The 20,040-nt window shown below is 37.1% G+C and overlaps 1 protein-coding gene across 1 annotated transcript in view; it reads right to left on the reverse strand.

The window, feature by feature from the left end:
• Positions 1 to 3,647: 3,647 nt before the first annotated feature.
• The window catches only part of SUCLA2 (succinate-CoA ligase ADP-forming subunit beta), a 45,417-nt gene continuing 29,024 nt past the window's right edge, over positions 3,648 to 20,040 (reverse strand). The window contains exons 7-11 of the mRNA XM_024755611.1: positions 14,271 to 14,432; positions 14,034 to 14,176; positions 9,249 to 9,369; positions 8,434 to 8,522; positions 3,648 to 4,436 (exon numbers count right to left, since the gene is read on the reverse strand). Coding sequence (XP_024611379.1) covers positions 4,362 to 4,436; positions 8,434 to 8,522; positions 9,249 to 9,369; positions 14,034 to 14,176; positions 14,271 to 14,432 — 590 coding nt within the window. The 3' untranslated portion in view covers positions 3,648 to 4,361. The remainder of the gene's footprint in view (positions 4,437 to 8,433; positions 8,523 to 9,248; positions 9,370 to 14,033; positions 14,177 to 14,270; positions 14,433 to 20,040) is intronic.

A 20,040-nucleotide genomic window follows, 5' to 3' on the forward strand; every position in this document is an offset into this window, starting at 1 on the left:
TCTCATATCAGAGACAAAACAGACTTTAAAAAAAGACTATTACAAGAGACAAAGAAGGACACTACATAATGATCAAGGGATCAATCCAAGAAGAAGATATAACAATTGTAAATATTTATGCACCCAACATAAGAGCACCTCAATACATAAGGCAAATGCTAACAGCCATAAAAGGGGAAATCGACAGTAACACAATAATAGTAGGGGACTTTAACACCCCACTTTCACCAACGGACAGATCATCCAAAATGAAAATAAATAAGGAAACACAAGCTTTAAATAATACATTAAACAAGATAGACTTAATTGATATTTATAGGACATTCCATCCCAAAACAGCAGAATACACTATCTTCTCAAGAGCTCATGGAACATTCTCCAGGATAGATCATACCTTGGGTCACAAATCAAGCCTTGATACATTTAAGAAAACTGAAATCGTATCAAGTATCTTTTCCGACCACAGCGCTATGAGACTATACTTCAATTACAGGAAAACGTCTATAAAAACTACAAACACATGGAAGCTAAACAATACACTACTTAATAACCAAGAGATCACTGAAGAAATCAAAGAGGAAATCAAAAAATACCTAGAAACAAATGACAATGAAAACACGATGACCAAAAACCTATGGGATGCAGCAAGAGCAGTTTTAAGAGGGAAGTTTACAGCAATAAAATCCTACCTTAAGAAACAAGAAACATCTCAAATAAACAATCTAACCTTACACCTAAAGCAATTAGAGAAAGAACAACAAAACCCCAAAGTTAGCAGAAGGAAAGAAATCATAAAGATCACATCAGAAATAAACGAAAAAGAAATGAAGGAAACCATAGCAAAGATCAATAAAACTAAAAGCTGGTTCTTTGAGAAGATAAAATTGAAATAGAGAATCCTAAAGATGCTACCAGAAAACTACTAGAGCTAATCAATGAATTCGGTAAAGCAGCAGAACACAACATTAATGCACAGAAATCTCTTGCATTCCTATACACTAACGATGAATAATGTGAAAGTGAAATTAAGGAAACCCTCCCATTTACCATTGCAAGAAAAATAAAAAATACCTAGGAATAAACCTACCTAAGGAGACAAAAGACCTGTATGCAGAGAACTATAAGACACTGATGAAAGAAATTAAAGGTGATACAAAAGCAACTGACAAAGGATTAATCTCCAAAAGCTACAAGCAGCTCATGTAGCTCAATATCAAATAAAATAAACAACCCAATCCAAAAATGGGCAGAAGACCTAAATAGACATTTCTCCAAAGAAGATATAGATTGCCAACACACACATGAAAGGATGCTCAACATCACTATCATTAGAGAAATGCAAATCAAATCTACAATATCACCTCACACTATTCAGAATGGCCATCATCAAAATATCTACAAATAGTAAATGCTGGAGAGGGTGTAAGAAAAGGGAACCCTCTTGCACTGTTGCTGGGAATGTAAATTGATACAGCCACTATGGAGAACAGTATGGAGGTTCCTTAAAAATATATACTGGGCATATACCCTGAGAAAACCATAATTCAGAAAGAGTCATGTACCGCAATGTTCACTGCAGCTCTATTTACAATAGCTAGGACATGGAAGCAACCTAAGTGTCCATCGACAGATGAATGAATAAAGAAGATGTGGCCCCTATATACAATGGAATATTACACAGCCATAAAAAGAAACGTAATTGAGTTATTTGTAGTGAGGTGGATGGACGCAGAGTCTGTCATACAGAGTGAAGTAAGTCAGAAAAACAAATACCGTATGCTAACACATATATATGGAATCTGAAAAAAAAAGAAAAATGGTCATGAAGAACCTAGAGACAGGATGGGAAGAAAGACACAGATCTACTATAGAATGGACTTGAGGACAAGGGGAGGGAGTAGGGTAAGCTGGGACAAAGTGAGAGAGTGGCAGGGACATATATACACTACCAAATGTAAAAGCGATAGCTAGCGGGAAGCATCCGCATAGCACAGGGAGATCAACTCGGTGCTTTGTGACCACGTAGAGGGGTGGGATAGGGCGGGTGGACGGGAGAGAGACCCATGAGGGAAGACATATGGGGGTATATGTATATGTATAGCTGATTCACCCTGTTATAAAGCAGAAACTAACACACCATTGTAAAGCAATTATATTCCAATAAAGATATTAAAAAAAAAAAGAATGGAGCTGAATTCCCCTCTTCTTGGGGCCTGGACTTAGTGATTCATTTCTAATAGAGTGTGACAGAAATGAGAACGAGAGGAGAACACAAGTATCTGAGATTAGAACACAGAAGGAATTGTAGCTTCCTTCTTGTTCCCTTGGATCACTTGCTCTGGAGGGAGCCAACTGCCCTATCACAAGGACACTCAATCAGCCCCGAGGATAGGCAGACACAGGGAGAAACTGAGGTTAACAGCGATGTGTGGGGCCATCTTGGGAGTAGTACTCAAACCTGCAAATAACTGCATCACCAGAACTACCACCCAGCTGAACTGCTTCCATTTTTCTGACACACAGAAATGATGAGATTAAAATTTTGTTGTTTGAAAATCACTAAATTTGGGGATAATGTATTATGCACGGATAACTAGAACACTGGCATTACATCCTCTCTGAAATACCAAGCATTGTCTTTAATTCCTGACTAGACCCAACCAATACAAATGCCAATATCTTCTGAGCTAATCACTGGCTGGCATTCTTTGGAATGATTTTTTTTTTAAGTAAAAGGGAAAGACTTGGACTTTTAATTATAACTTTATCACAATTTTAAATGGTTTAATGGCTCTGATTTAGTCTTTTAATGTATAGGCAGGGAAGACAGACAAATATATAATCATATGATATACATATAGTTGGTTTCAATATATATATATTTCACGTGTTCTCTATATAATTTCCCTCCCTCTCTGTCTTTGCCTCTGTCTCCCTCTCCCCTCTAAATAATTCTAGTGAAGATGAGAAAGGAGCTTGAGGAAACTGAGGTACAGTGAAATTTAGAAACGTGCCCAACTTATATAGTTAGTAAGTAGTGGAGCCAAGATTCAAACCAGATTCACTTTCAAATTCTGCGCTCATAATCAATTATGCTATGCGGCCTCTCATTGTGTGTGTGTGTGTGTGTGTGTGTGTGTGTGTGTTGAGAGAGAGAGAGAGAGAGAGAGCGCGGGAGAGAGCGGGAGAGAGAGAGAGATCACGTTTTAAGAAATAGGTATAAGTTCTCAAATTCACCAGTATGTTTACATACATAGTCTACTGCTTGGCTGGTATTTCCTTCCATGGTACTTACACTGTTATTATCACGTGGTCTGAACATTGTTAATAGTTAAATATCAACTGTTTTATGCAATGAAGAAAAGATGGACATGTACATATATACATACACACACACACACACACACACACACACACATACACAAATTGGGACACAAAAGACAATGTGGACTTTTTCGAGAAGGTACCAGATGGCACACACGTAAACAGTAGAATTCAACTGAAATATCTGTAGATCACTTTATAATATGTAATACCATGCCCCAGTACATGATCTACAAATCAGTTCCTGAGAGGTGTTTAGTGCAATGATAAACACATCACCTTCACTGTGTTACTTAAGAAAGAAAAAAAAACATTAATGCAAATCACATTGGGAGATTTTTTATTAATTTAAATTGACATTGTTAATTTTGTCTGCCAAGTCCTTAGTAAATATATCCTTACATGATACAAACCTACAGGTTCTTCTCAATACCACAAGATCATGAGGACTTGCAGATATCAATGTTCTGTAATGATTAAAACAATGCTCAAATAATTCACAAGTTACTTTCCTGAAATACTTAAAAAGAATATTGTGGGGAGTGTTTGAAAGGTCTGTTTATAAATAGTGACTGATATATTTAGTTAGGTATTTGGTGTTGAAGATAGACACTTCTTATATAAACATTGTTTTAATACACTGCTCTACTAATGAAACTAGTTATTAGATATAATACATTTCTGACACTAAAGAATAAAGCTTTGTCTTCATATTTATTTCATTCATAAGACTCTTATCAATGAAGAATGCTGTACCCAGCAATAATAAACTGGCATATTGCAAGTGACATTCTGTAAAACTGAGAAAGAAAGCTGCAACAAAACAAACTAGATAACTGCATTACACATACTTTATACAAACAGCCCATTCTGTACAGGATTAAATGCAGACCAAATGCTTTTAAAAGTTTTTGTGCCTAGACGGTAATTACAATCTTCACACACTAAAGAGAAAAGGAACAATAATAATACAGAACTCAGTATTTTTAACAATTATAACACATTTAACATCTTCAGCCAACCACTGGGTTCTCAAATCAGATTGGCAACTGAAATTTCACATCCACCTGGGCTTGCTTGGCTAAGGTCACTATCTCAGAGAGCTTTACAACCTGAAAGGAAAAAAAAAGCTTTGTCTCTATTTTCATAAAAACACAGAATCAGAATGATTGGTCAATGTAAAATTAATTGCATGTTCAGTCTTTTTCATTTAAAATATCTGGGCTATTCTGACATTGTTATAAATCACTTCACAGTCTTATAAGCATTTGCCACTCTTGAAGGATAGTCAAATCTAACACTGTTCACAACCCACACCATAACCCACACTGGATTTTATTCATATATATAATATCAGAGGTATTAAATTGATACATATCTGATATATGTATATATCTCTTCATCATTGCCTAAATTTTATCTATATTTTTTTCCTTTTTTTAAAATTATAGTTGATTTACAAGTTGTGTTAGTTTCAGGTGTACAGCAAAGTGATTCTAAGTTTTTTGAGGAACCTCCATACTGTTCTCCATAGTGGCTGCACCAATTTACATTCCCACCAACAGTGTAGGAGGGTTCCCTTCTCTTCACACCCTCTCCAGCGTTTGTTATTTGTAGACTAAAATACAGACTGGCCATTCTGACCAGTGTGAGGTGATAACTCACTGTAGTTTTTATTTGCATTTCTCTAATAATTAGTGATGTTCAGCATTTTTTCATGTGCCTGTTGGCCATCTGTATGTCTTCTTTGGAGAAATGTCTATTTAGATCTTCTGCCTTTATCTTTAAAGATAGAAACAGTGACTGTCTTAGCTGGATACTACAGAACGCAAAGCACATCTAAATAAAAGCGATTCCCTAGTGGTCCAGTGGTTAGGACTCGGCGCTTTCACTGCCGGGCCCCAGTTTAATCTCCAGTTGGGGAACTAAAATCCCGCAAGCCTCACAGTACGGCCATAAATAAATAAATAAATCTTTTAAGAAATGTAAATAATCTTAACTTACAATGTTGGGATAGGAGCTTGGGTTTAGGAGTTAGTATTTTACTTTCTGTCAGTAAGTTAACAATTATCAAGCTGAATTCCAATGCTCTCTCTATAATCTGTCTGGGGATATCCAGCTGGTACCATACAACATAAACAAATTAAACATATCTAAAACCAAACGACAGATTTAGCTTCTCTCCTCCCCAGCAGGGTAGTTAAGAGAAGGTTTTAAAGTTAGACACCTTGAGTTCAGATCCCACTCTGATGTTTACGATACATGATCCTGAATAAGTTAATTTCTCTAGCCTCTATTTCTTCATCTATAAAAATGGAGATTATTTCACCAAACTTGCATTAAATAAGATAATACGTGAAGAAAAAAAAAGGCTTAGCATTGCATGCACAATAAATTATAAATGGTAGCAGTTGCTAATATTCATATTATTAATATTGTCATGACTTCCATAACCTCCTACTCATTAGAAAAGGACTACAGACACAACGAAAATCAACTGTTCACTTTTATCTTTCATGGTCTATTTGATCACGCTCCTATTGATTCTTCTCCCTTCTCTCCATGTCCACAAAGCTTTTCTTAATTCAGGCTCTCATTGCAAACAAGCATATTTTCAGAGAAAAGTTCTAACCTATCCATTACCTTCACCTCACATCTAATTATTACACTAGCCAGACTCCTACTGTCCCTCACTCTTCCCTTCAACAATTGACTCCACATCTCAAAGTCAAAACAGGCTTTCTGAAACACTTTCTCATTCCCTTGCTCAAAATCTTAATTTAAACTCAAGACTGAGTGTAAATTCCTCTGTCTCTAAAGTGCAGTTGAATTTTATTTACTAGCTAAGTTTTTTCCCAAAGTATGTCCTAAAGAAGGAAATAAGACCTTTATTATGCTTATGAAAAGATATCACATTAACAAAGCAAATCTCAAAAGCCTAGTTACTGATTAAACCATATAGCCCCAAAGAGTATTCTGTGAAATGTCTATAAACATAGGTGGGAAAGAATCAGAAGTTCTCATTTAAAAACATCTCTGTATCTACTAGGGAGTGTGCACCAAGATATAGTGTAAGGTAAAAGAAATGAGGTAAAATACATGTTACCATCATATAACGTGGGACAGTGGAGAGATATATGTATACATACATCTATATGTATACACATACATTATTTGCTTGTGTTTTTAAAAAAGTGAAAAGACGAACAAAAAAATCCTAAGAAAACCAAAAAACTGGTTACCTATGGGGAAGGAACAAACAGGAATAGGTATAAAGGCTAGATTCTCTAAGAATACCTTGTTTTACAGTTTGACTTTGGAAATATTATAACAAAAAAAATTTTAAGCAATTCCTTTAAAATAAATAAATGAAGCTAACCATGCATCAAAGGTGGGATAAAACAGAGAACTGTTTCATGTGAATTTTAAAATCCAGCAAATTATGGGAAATACTTCAAAGGACAAAAAGAACTGCACATACAAGTCTTGAACTACTTTCAGTAGTCATATTGTTGGTATTATTATTCTAAAACTAACATGTCTGTATTGAGGGACAAAGCAAAGGAATATTTATGTTACTACAGAATGGGAAAAAAGAGAAACAGATATCAGATAAGAAAAAAAAACTGTACCTTGGATTTGCATTGGAAATATTGGAAGTTATGTACTCATGTATTTATCTCTTTAAAAAATACATATTTTCCTAGATTTGCCACTTAAAAATATCTAGAAACAATGAACAACCCAATGGTTGTAAGCACCCTTAAAGCTTAAATTGTGCTGTCTAAACACCATCTGGCTGATTCCAGGTCTGCAGCAAGAAATGTAAAGATGAGCCTGAAAAATCTCATCATATCAGAAAGCATATCACAGGGCATGTAGGAAGGACTCAGGAGTCAACTTGAAGAGGTTCCCACTGACCAAAGATGAGACAATCTATGCATCAATAAAAATAACTAAAATGGACTGAACCACATCAAATATATTTAAATCCATGAGTTCAAAATAGCATGTGCATACATGCATGCATGCAGCACACAACACACACGCCTAAAAACAAAAACTAAGAAACAAAAAAGCCTGGGTCACTTTAGTAGGCCATAATGGAACAAACCCATTATTTTGAAAACTGATCAATAAAACCAAAGAATTAAGTAAGTATCCTGCTTTTTCTATGAAAAATGTACTTCACGCCAACAAATAGTTGATACAAGAAAGTTTCGCTTTTTATAAGTATGCCATATAATAAATAATCACAGAGTTAGAAAATCACCACTTTGCATAAACAAAATATTGGATCTAAGTTATGAATGTCGATGACTGCTAGTATTACAAAAAGAGAAGTTATCTGACATTTATATACCTCCTTATGGAATTACACAAAATCAACCATAAAATATTCTTGCTCCCCACTCCTCAAAATCAAATACATATATGATCAAACCTATAGATTGAACTACCAATTTACAGGAAATACAGGAGTAGAGGAACATGTTAAATGACACCCCATGAATACAATAATTAAAATCCAGACTACAGGAAACACTACAAGACCATCAGCCTGGTTTTTTCAACAAATAAAGGTAAGAATAAAAAGAGAGTCAAGGGAGAATCTACAAAAAGAAATTTAGTGATATATTAACCAACTGCAAGCATAGACTTATTTTGATCCTAATTCTAACAAAGAACCTAGGCAAAAAATATTTAAGAGAATCAGGGAAATTTCAACACTGACTCAATTCTTTTTTTATAAAACATAAACATAATACCACTATCCCATCTGAAACAAGCAATAATAATCCCTTTATATCATCAATACCTTTATCTTTTACAGATACATGATGATAAGTATGAAATAATATAATGTCTGGGATTTGCTTCAAAATAATCACGGGCAGGGAAGGAAGTAGGTAAGAATAAGATGAGACAAGACTGAGCATGAACTGGTAATTGTTTAAGATGGGTGATAGGTATATGGGGTTCAATACTCCTAGTGTTTAGCTGAAACACTCATTATTAGCAATATTAGCTGGTTCATTTTAGAATCTAAATGTTTATAAATCTTTCATACACTGCAAATTTATCCTCAGATCAACATAACCTGTTTACCATTTTAGCAGCTTCATCCAAGTCATCACAAGCAAGAATTTTAAGTCCACTGTCCGCTATCAGTGCCTTAGCATCATCAACTCGTGTACCTGGAAAAGATTTATGCAAATATAGACATTTTAAATACCTACACAAAATCATTTAAAATGTTTGTCACAATATACATTTACAAATATGAAATTTCAACTAACTTTGTCATTTAATACAAATGCTTCTAAACCAAATACTATAAAAACCTGGAGTTACCTTGTGAAATACTTTGCCTTATCACATTAATGGTAATTCAGACAAGTCAGAATTCAAGATACATACAACAAATAAATAATGTATCAACTTATAGCAAGCAAAACTATGAACAATTTTGCTCCAACGTTAGAATTTTTTAACCCACGTTTTAAAAATTCCCTACTATACTCTCATTTTAAAAATATAGCTATTGGGACAAAGTGAGAGGGTGGCATGGACATATATACATTACCAAATGTATAAAAGATAGCTAGTGGGAAGCAGCCACATAGCACAGGGAGATCAGCTCTGTGCTCTGTGACCACCTAGAGGGGTGGGATAGGGAGGGTGGGAGGGAGATGCAAGAAGGAGGGGATATGGGGATATATGTATACATATAGCTGATTCACTTCGTGATAGAGCAGAAACTGGCACACCATCGTAAAGCAGTTATACTCCAATAAAGATGTTAAAAAAAAATACAGCTATTTAAAACTAAATTTAAAACTAAATGAACCAAACCCCTTGGAATTATGAACTTTTAAGCAATGAGAGTTCACAGAACAACTGCAAGATCCTTTTACACTTACCTTGTAACCGTACCACAATAGGTATTTTAATTTCCAAATCCTTTACTGCCATGACTATACCCTGTGCAATAACATCACACCGCATGATTCCTCCGAAGATGTTGACCAGAATAGACAGTACCTGCCAATAAAATGTTTTAGATTAAAATATTAAAGGAATGACTGCTTTTCCTTCCTTCCCAAGAAAACACTAGTATCTGTGCCTTATGATAAAAGTTAATTTCATGGGAACATTTTCAGACCAAACAGCCATACTCTCTGCATGCAGCTCTCATCACTGAAGTGTGTGCAGTCCACCACCCAGCAAAACTTATTTCCCCTCCTTGGGTAATTTCAACACCTGGCTCACAGTCTCTTCTCTCCTGTCACATATTAACAAGACCTCCTGATTCCATTTACTTGTTTCCTATTAAGCATAGTCATTACCAACATTACTAACCCAGACCATGTTGTAAGACAACATCATATGCAAGATCTCCAATTTAGTCCTCATTAACTATCATCTCTTCATTTTTCCCCATCAACTCTACCAACTTTTCACACAAACCAGGCCCTCAAAATTACTCAACATCTGTATGGACACTCCTGGCTACACATCACATCCAAACCTCAGGGCCTATTTGGGTTGGCATTCTTTCATCATCACACCGATAGTCTGAATCGCTGTTCTTCTATCCTTTAGAAAAAACCTTATTTGTTTTTTAAAAAGAGGCTTAGTTTATTCAGCTACACTAGAACTTCTCAACCAGTGAGATAGAAATGGGTTATAGACACACCAAGATATTGTTCCCCTCACCCCTTAGAGCAGGGGTCCCCAAGCCCCCCCGGGCCACGGACCGGTAGCGGTCCATGGCCTCTTAGGAACTGGGCCGCACAGCAAGAGGTGAGCGGCGGGTGAGGGAGCGAAGCTTCATCTGCTGCTCCCCATTGCTCCCCCACCGCTCCCCATCGCTCCCCATCGCTTCCCACCGCTCCCCATTGCTCGCATTACCACCTGAACCATCCCCCACCCCACCCCGTCCATGGAAGAACGGTCTTCCACGAAACTGGTCCCTGGTGCCAAAAAGATTGGGGACCGCTGCCTTAGAGCAATTAGGAAGGTTCTGGGACGGCTAGCACCTTGAGCCAGTGGCCTCTGACAACAAGCAACCTTCCCCATGTACCTCCCATGCCCCACTGAAATGTTACTTTCTGTGAATGCCATGACAGGAAAAAAGTTGAGACACACTGAGTTATACTAAGCATTCCTTATCTTTACCACTATTATTTCTATACTTCAAGAAATAAAGGTCTAGAATTCATAATGGAATAGAATTCACAGTGGACTCTGGCACCCTCCCATCTCACCCCCTCCCGCCGCATTTGGGATAGCTACAGTACGCGCCACAGGCATCATCTAGCACTTGAGCCTCAAAGTGACTGGAGCTCTACCATGTCACTTTTACCTCCAGTCCATATCAACTGATTACTACCAAGGACAAATCCTTGACCTGACCAGAATGAATGTCTCTACAATATCAAATGTCTAAATCCCATTCTTGCTCAACCTCCTCTCCTTCCACTTAACGCCTTTCATCTCTAACTCTACCAAATCCAATCTTTTAAAGTCTCTAGTCCCTCAACCCCTTCCTAATCAACCAGTCTATCAGCTCTCCCCCAATCTGGCGTGCTTCACTATAGAGCCTAGAAGCCACAGCTGAGCAAATCAATGACACTGTCGTGGGCACACTCAGCTTCCTCATAGCCACTCCTCTCTCATACCCAGTCTACCTGCGTCCCCATTCAAATAATGCATGATTCCAGCCTATTAGTTTATCCATTCCAACTTCAAGAAAAGCAAAAGAGTGGGAAAAAACAAAACCAAACACCAAACCTGTGAAACATGAGCATAACCTGAAGAGCAGTATAATAATGATTCATCAGCAATAGTTTGACTCATTCCTTTCAACTTTCTTCATGAGCCTCCTATCCCATTCAAACTCTCTAACTTCTAGCATATGATCTTCCTTTTCCAGTAATACCTTAAGGAGTAACCTCCTCTCCAAAACTAACCTCATCACTAATTACTGTACTGTCTCCTCCAGGTCTCCACTCCTTTAGCTATATTCACTCTCTTCTTTATCTTCAAATCTCTTCTCCAGCTAGAAACAACCCATCTTCTTGGTCTTCTACACAAACACGCACACACTGCACAGCTCTTCTCAAGCCGACCTCCACTCAACTGAGAGCACTACGTCCTTCTGTGCCTCCTCAGACCCCACCGCCGAAAGAGTAACTCCCCTGTATGACTCCACACCCTCAATTCCCAATCACAACTCAACCCACTGCAGCCTGGCCTCTGTCCCCCTCTCCTCTCTTTCAGCATCTAACACTACTGCCCATTCCCTTACTTCCCAGAACTCTTCACCCTGGCCTTTGATGTCACCGCTCTCTCCTGATCTGCAACCATCTCTGTCAGTTTGTTCTCTCCCTCTTTTATTGGGTCTTCCTTCCTTATTCAATCCTTCAGCACTGGGTGGGAGGAGCCAGGTTCCATTCTTGGTTTCCTCAAATCACTTGCATGAGTCATATCACTAACACTTCAACTTTTCTCAATATACTGAGGACTCTCAAATACACATCTGACCATTATAGGAAGAATATCTTTACAACTATCTACCAGGTATAATTACCACAGGGCAAACTTAACACATTCATTCAAAAATACCAAATTTCTTTACTTTGCCTCTGACAGCACAAAAGATATCACCAACCAATGATTCTCTGCAGAAGTCCTAACCAATCCCTCACCATGCCACGCCCAAAAAGGAAAAAAATGAACTTAAGGATTCTATCTCAGCAGTGTAGGTTTCATTGCTTTATTCTTACCGACACTGCCTTTGTTATGGACCTCTTCATCCTTCCCAACAAGCAGGTATAATAACCAAATTGATCTCTCCTGCCAGTGTCTCCCTATTCCCCATTTCACCCTTTACTAGCAGAATTACCTTCTTTTTTAAAAATAAAAAAACAAAAAGGTAAGGAGTTGATATATGTATTTGTAAATGTGCTGGGGTAGAAGTATTATATTCAAAACTCCTTAGCTATAGATACAGGGATCTTCACAACTTGGGTCTCAATTTGCCAACATTACTTCTTATCATTCATCCCAATAATGTTATATCTTTATGCATAAGCATCTTACCAGTCCATGAACACAGTGGCCCTCTCTGGACCCCATGCCTCTGCACATTTCCTTCCCCTTGCCCAACTCATTCAATTCTCAACACAGTTCAAGGTATCTTGATCCCTACCAATGACAAATTCTCAGTCTAAATTCAGTAAGACTAGTTACATGAAGGCCATTATCTTATTTCCATAAGCCTTAAAAAACCCACATTGGGGCTTCCCTGGTGGCGCAGTGGTTGAGGGTCCACCTGCCGATGCAGGGGACGCAGGTTCGTGTCCCAGTCTGGGAGGATCCCACATGCCATGGAGTGGCTGGGCCTGTGGGCCGTGGCCGCTGGGCCTGCGTGTCCGGAGCCTGTGCTCCGCGGCGGGAGGGGCCACAGTGGTGAGAGGCCCACGTACCACAAAAAAAAAACAAAAACAAAAAACAACCCACATTGGTCACACAGTAGATCTATTCCTTAAAAAAAATATCTGATGAATGATAATATGTCTGTTTCTTGGATCACAATGCTTCACATCTCTTGTATTCTGATAATCATTTATAAATTCGTAATTATAAATTATGGCATATCTATAATATGACAGATTATGCAAACATTACAATGAGTGTTTTAGAATAATACTTTACACAAAAAGTGCTCAAGAGATGTTAGCAAAAAAAGACTCAAAATGTGTGTATTGAGAGATATATATATGAATGGGTGAAATATATGGCATGTGAATTATATCTTTTTTTTTTTTTGGAAGCCAGGTTTTTGGGGGTTTTTTTGGTTTTATTTATTTTACTCATTTATTTTTGGCTGCACTGGGTCTTCGTTGCTGCATGTGGGCTTTCTCTAGTTGCGATGAGCGGGGGCTACTCTTCCTTGTGGTGCACAGGCTTCTCCTTGCGGTGGCTTCTCTTGTTGCAGACCATGGGCTCTAGGTGCACAGGCTTCAGTAGTTGTGGCACATGGGCTCAGTAGTTGTGGCGTGCGGGCTCTAGAGCGCAGGCTCAGTAGTTGTGGCACATGGGCTTGGTTGCTCCGCAGCACGTGGGATCTTCCCGGATAAGGGCTTGAACCCGTGCCCCCTGCATTGGCAGGCAGATTCTTAACCACTGCGCCACCAGGGAAGCCCCATGAATTATGTCTTAATAAAGCTGTTTCTAGAATGATACATATGCAATGTGTATGAGTGTATGTGTGAAATACATAAGCATTAACAAGTCTTAAAGAAAATAAATCAAATTAATAGTAACAAAAGCTATGTCTGGATAGAATTAAAGATGATTTTTATTTTCTTTTTAGCTTTACAGACTTTCCAGATTTCTGGCTTTTTTAGTCAACTAACAGCTCCAAAATTTTTTCTATAGTAATGGGTTCTCATGCCAAATCATTACCGTTTATAGTATTATCTAATACCATCCAGTATTTCTTCACCTTGTTTTCTAAATCACAATGGGAAAGTTTATCTTTCTTGCTTGCTAACTTTTATTTTATTGATTTCAGCAAATTTTTCCAAACTATTGAGGACTTTTGAACTTTAACACTCAACTACTATAATGACCACATTTACTAATTAATCAAGCTACTTCTCTCCATTCAAATTCTAAAACATAAGTTCTGCCCCTACCTTTTTATCTGAAGTGATAAGTTTAAATGCTTCTGTTACTTGATGGACTGTGGCACCACCACCAACATCAAGGAAGTTGGCTGGAGTCCCTCCATGAAGCTTTATTATATCCATTGTGGCCATTGCCAAACCAGCACCATTTACTATCAAGAAGGGAAAATGATTTGTATAAGCAACAAACAAAGAAAATAAATTAAGCTTAGCCAATCCAACTCTTAACATAAAAACAGGTGGTACCTAGACAGCCTATATTTCCATCTAGGCCAATGTAGTTGAGATCTGCCTTAGCTGCATCTTTGTCCCTTTCATCTTCCTGGGTCCAGTCCTGTAGGTCAAAGATTTTCTTCTGGCGATAAGCTGAATTAGAATCAAAATTGATCTTTGCATCCATACATAGCACTTTGAAGGAAAAAAAATTAAGTGATGTTAATTTCAAGATAGACACAATAAACTATAATCAAATATTTTTGACTTCAGAAGAAAAACACACTTTGTTACTTACTGAAAGTATTTCAATTTATCTTCACAATTAATTCAAACTGTTTCTTGAAAAAGAATACGTGAAAATTAAAACTGCCCCATCAAAGTTACTGGTTCTACACCTATCCTAAGCAACAGATAAAGAAGGGGAAAAAAAACCCTCAAAAGCATTTAATTTTCTTTTTAATTACCAAGAATTAACTGTCCATGCTCCTAGCTAACTCCTTTGCTTGGGCCCAGGGTCTCAGCTCAAGGGGATTGTTCTGCTAATTCTGTCTTTCTTGCACTATAAATTCCACCCCACCCCACTTTTCTATTGGCTAAATCAAACTGACTTGTAAAAATGCTGTTCTTTCCCCCACCTCAATAAAAAGAAAGAAAAAACTCTTTACTCCCTACCTCCCCCTACCCCCTTACTCTCTTCTTTCTATGCAACATAACTCACGGAAAGAGTTGTCTCTTTAAACCTGGGGTCAGCAAACTATGGCCTATGGGCCAGATTCAGCCTGTGCTGGGTTTTTTATGGCCTGTGAGCCTACAAAGGGTTTTATATTTTTAACATGTTATGAAGAAGAAAGAAGAAAGAAAGGGTAAAGGAAGAAGGAGAAGAACAAGTAGAGAAATAGCAGTAACTGAGACTACATCTGCCAAGCCCTGCTTAAAAAACTCCCTATACCAGTACAAGTTTTTCTCCTGCCATTCTCTCTTAAATCCACTCTAATCAGGCTTTTACCTCCAGCACTCTACCAAAATGGCCCTTATGAAGGTTAATTCTCTGACTTTAGCTTTCAATATGTATTCTATCCCTTCCTTGCTCCAATGTAACTACAACTTTCTCCTTATTCCTGAACAGATAGAGGCTAAAAGAACTGAGCAGTTTCAGCTGTTGCACAAAACAAGAGACAAAGTTTAGAGTCAGCCAAATTAACTATTAACAACAAAAACCAACATTCTTTCAGAGGAAGCTGACAGAATTCAGTCTCCCAAAATGTCTAGTATACAACTAGAAATTACTAGATCTGTGAAGAAACAGGAAAATGTAACCAAAAGTAAAGAGACAAAGCAGTCAAACGAAACCAAACTCAAGATGACTCAAATTTTAAAGTATCAGAGGACTGTGAAATAGCTATTTTAAACATGTTTAATGATTTAAGGGAAAATATGGTCATAATAAAGCACCACATAAGTAATCTCAGCAGAAAATAAAACTATGAAAGGAACCATATTGAAAATTTGGAACTAAAAAGTACAATATCTGAAATCACTGGTGAATGATAATATGTATGTTTCTTGGATTGTGATCCTTCAGATCCCTTGTATTTTGATAATCATTTATAAATTTATAGTTATAAATTGTGGCATATCTATATATGACAAATTTTACAAATATTAAAATAAGTGTTTTAGAAGAATGCTTTAGTAAATGCAAAAAGTGCTCAAGATATGTTAGCAAAAAAATCTGCATATAACTTTACAGTTGGCCCTCCATACCTGCAGTTTTGCATCCAAAGAGTCAACCAACCACAGATTATGTAGTACTGTAGTACATACTTATTGAAAAAAAAAATCTGCTTATAAGTGGACCCTCATGGTTCAAATTAGTGCTGTTCAAGAGTCAACCGTATATCTATTAAATTAATAAAATTAACATGCCATTCAAAAAACAATGAGGAACACATAGTAAAGGCATTAATCCTTAGTAGGCCTCTAAAGTATATAGACTCAAGAAGATAAAGACAGGTTCACTCAGGTGATGGTGATTCTCCAATAAAAACATACTTGGGGTGAAATACCTAGGAAGCATATTTCCTGGACCTGAGCTCTGCAACCGTCAGTAGAACCAGCCACTGACAACTCTGCTAACAGCAAGGGTATGTGTAATATCAGTAAACAGAGCCCATACTCAATTCATAGTGTTCAAAAGAGGAAAAACTTTTAAGAAATGTACATTTTGGGTTTCTTCCCCCCTAGAAGTCACAAATGCACCAGGCCAAAATTAATTCCTTACTTGGAGATTTCTCTCAACTGATTTCAGGTCCATAGGTAAGATAGATAATCAAGACAACTGGCATCCTGGGGAGACTAATATCAGTCCATTCTCTTTCATTCAGCTTTCACTGAGTTTCTGCCATGACCCTTGATAAAACGAAGTACATGGCTCAGAGAATATTATTGTGCCTGAGATCACTGTCCCTGGCAGTGGGAACGGCTTGAGTTTGGGGGGAGGGGTTTCTCCAAATTTGGTAATTGAGGGTCAAAGCTGTGATAAACTTATATGTATTATTAACCTTTTGTACACTTTTAGAATTCAGGCACATAAGAGATCTGAAATTCAAATAATATAACTTCTGAGATCACGAAGAAACTCTACCCATTCCTGTGACAGACAGTCCAAACTGCCATGGCTAAAAGAATTTTAAAACTATCTAGAATTCATAACCTCTCATTCAATCAAAATATTTACAAAATTAGAAAGAACATTCATTTCTTTGAACTTCTAACTCAGATAATAGAATGTGACTTGGGACTTCAGTTCTCTAGGTCCTCTGGACTTTCATCACATTTGGACTTTAAATCCAGCTGTGTCTTTATGTAATCTACTATTAGAGTATTTCAGAGTATTTTAATGCCATAATCTAATCTCACTGATGAACTTTTGAAATTCCGATAGACAACCTGACTGAACATAATGTGGTGTCAGAAACAGAAAAGAATAAATTTTCAGAATTGAGCATAACACTTTCTTAAAGCTGATACTGGTGTACTATTTTGACCCATTTTAGAAATTTCTGGGGGTAAAAATCCAAACTACCTATAGATGCTCCCATATGATAGCCAAAGGAACAATGGCTGGGATTGGAAAGGCAGCCTCAAAGTCAGAACAAGATTACCCAAACAGACAGCTAACCTCTCCTCCCTCAAGAGCTCCACATCCACCCTGATAGATCACAGGCTTGATGGTTGAGCTCAGTGGGTAAAGAAAATACTAAGGAATGTTTGGGGGGGAGGCGGCGGGATCAAATCTTCCCCACTCCTGATGCTTCCTTTCACATTCACTTAGTATAAGATCTGTCTCTCACTGTCTCTACTTAATTCTTCGCAGAGGAAATGACGCAAATTATCTGTCTAGTTAATCTAGATATTATAAAACTAGGCATGCATAATTCTGCTCAATCCTTCTTCCTCTTGGGAGTAAGCTTCCCACAGCGAGCAACCATTTCCAACTGCTATTCCCAAGGCATAGTCTATCCCTGAAAGGCCTGCCCTGTTAAAGCCTCATATTTGAATAGATTTATTAAGTCTGTCTAATGGTGTAATTTAGTTGTCGGATCCATTTTAGTCAGAACTCTGTCAGGGAAGATCAGTAATCACTGGAAGATCTCTCAGAAACCCCAATGATGGCAGTGGTATGATAAGCTATTTAAGCAATTGTATTCAAATATATATATATATATTTTTTATATTACCCTATGTTTTCAGAGCATTACTAGGAAAATAAGTCTAGAGTCTATAAGCTTTCTTCTTACAATTATTCAAACAAGTAAACCAGTACAAATTAAGAGGTATACTTCATTCTATGCAGCATATATGTTCCAAAAAAACTGTGCACAAAGGAAATAACTCCAAATTTAGTCATTCAACATATCCTTAAACTACTATTTTAAGGAATACTATGATAATTTTCCCAAATGTATATTCTATCTTGTCATATGGTAACTTGGTACCAAAAGGAGACAAATATCTATATTTTCTATTTTTAAAAATATTACTTTTGCAACTCAGTATGAACCTTATAAATAAAACATGTCAATCTGCATACGTTTATAACTACATAGTCTGCAGTGGTCTAACGCCTCCATTCAAAATATATAAAGAAAGTACTGTGAGAAATGTAGATCTGCTAACAGAGCCTGAGCTTGAACTCATCTGTAAAATAAAGCCTTCTCTTTTCCATTCCCACTGCCTTTGTTACCTCCTGCTTGGACTACTGCTACAGCTTCCTAACCTAAAAGATATACCTTATTGCTAATCTCTTCCTACTCCAATAATGCTGATATACTACTCTCTACCCAAAATATCCCTGTCATACAACTGTGTCATATGTAAGAGCACCAATTCTGCAGTTGACTGTTTAGATTCACTGCCCAGTTCTACCACTAGCCATGTGTCCCTGGGCAAGTCACTTAAACCTCTTGGTAACTCAGTCTCCTAACCTATAAAATAAGGATAGTAATAGTATCTACCTCACAGAACTGCTATAAACATTTAATGAACTATAGGGGTCCATATCTGAAAAGTTCTTACAATAGTGCCTAGCATATAGTATTTGCTATGTTTTCGTTAAATAGAGGGAACATATTTTTTTAAATAAACTTTACTATAGGAAACCAAAGTATACTTAGAATACTTAGAAAACAAATACAACAATAGAATTAAAATCTTCAAATGAAGAACAAAATCAACAGTCTCTGTATACCGCAATAAACAGTAAGAAAATACAATGGCAGAAAAGATCCCAATCATAATAGCAACAAAAATATACTTCTACAAATAAATCTAAAAAGAAATATAATACCTACCCAAAGAAAATAAGTCTTATTTAAAAAAGTATAAATCAAGACTTACATAAATGGAAAAATAGGTATTTCTAGTTGGAAAACCTGATTACTAGGAAGATGTTAATTTTTCCCCAACAATTTATAGGATGAATACAATTCCAATAAAATTTCAGTATGGGGCTTCCCTGGTGGCGCAGTGGTTGAGAGTCCGCCTGCCGATGCAGGGGACACGGGTTCATGCCCCGGTCCAGGAAGATCCCACATGCTACGGAGCGGCTGGGCCTGTGAGCCACGGCCGCTGAGCCTGCGCGTCCGGAGCCTGTGCTCCGTAACGGGAGAGGCCACAACAGTGAGAGGCCCGCACTGTGTACAGCAAAAAAAAAAAAAAATTCCAGAATGATCGGTTTTGAAACCTGACAAAAGGATTCTAAAGGTTGCCTAGCAATAGGAGTTAGTAATTTGATATCCAAGTACCAAATGCAGGACCAAAGGCTTCAAGGAGTTTGAGAACCCCTAAACTGCATGAAAAACAGTGCATATGCACATGCACACATGGGAACACTGGTGCAGACTCCTTGGTGAGGCTTACTCGCTTTCATGCAATTTTCACTGCATTTCTTAAAATTTGTCCTTGACCCACAAAGGATTAAGTAATGCCAATCTAAAAGAATAAACAGGTAAGAACTGCCTCCCTTAAAAAAAAATATCGGTTTCATACAGATAATTCTCCTTCACTGGACATTGCATTTTTAAAATGTGCATCAGCCCTCACTCTTTAAAAAAATTTAATTATTTTTAGTTTTATAAACTACCTCTACAATCACAAGAAAATTTACTCATTTTTCTTTATACAACCATATAAATGACCAGCTAAAAATTGACTTCTATAATAATGAATATAACTAATTAGAAGTATAAAAGTGAAAGAGATCTACAAATGCTTAAGAAGATTAGAAATGTCCAAAGAG

This window comes from Neophocaena asiaeorientalis, unplaced genomic scaffold, assembly GCF_003031525.2.
Source record: "Neophocaena asiaeorientalis asiaeorientalis breed wild unplaced genomic scaffold, Neophocaena_asiaeorientalis_V1.1 scaffold59, whole genome shotgun sequence".
NCBI classification, from domain to species: domain Eukaryota; kingdom Metazoa; phylum Chordata; class Mammalia; order Artiodactyla; family Phocoenidae; genus Neophocaena; species Neophocaena asiaeorientalis.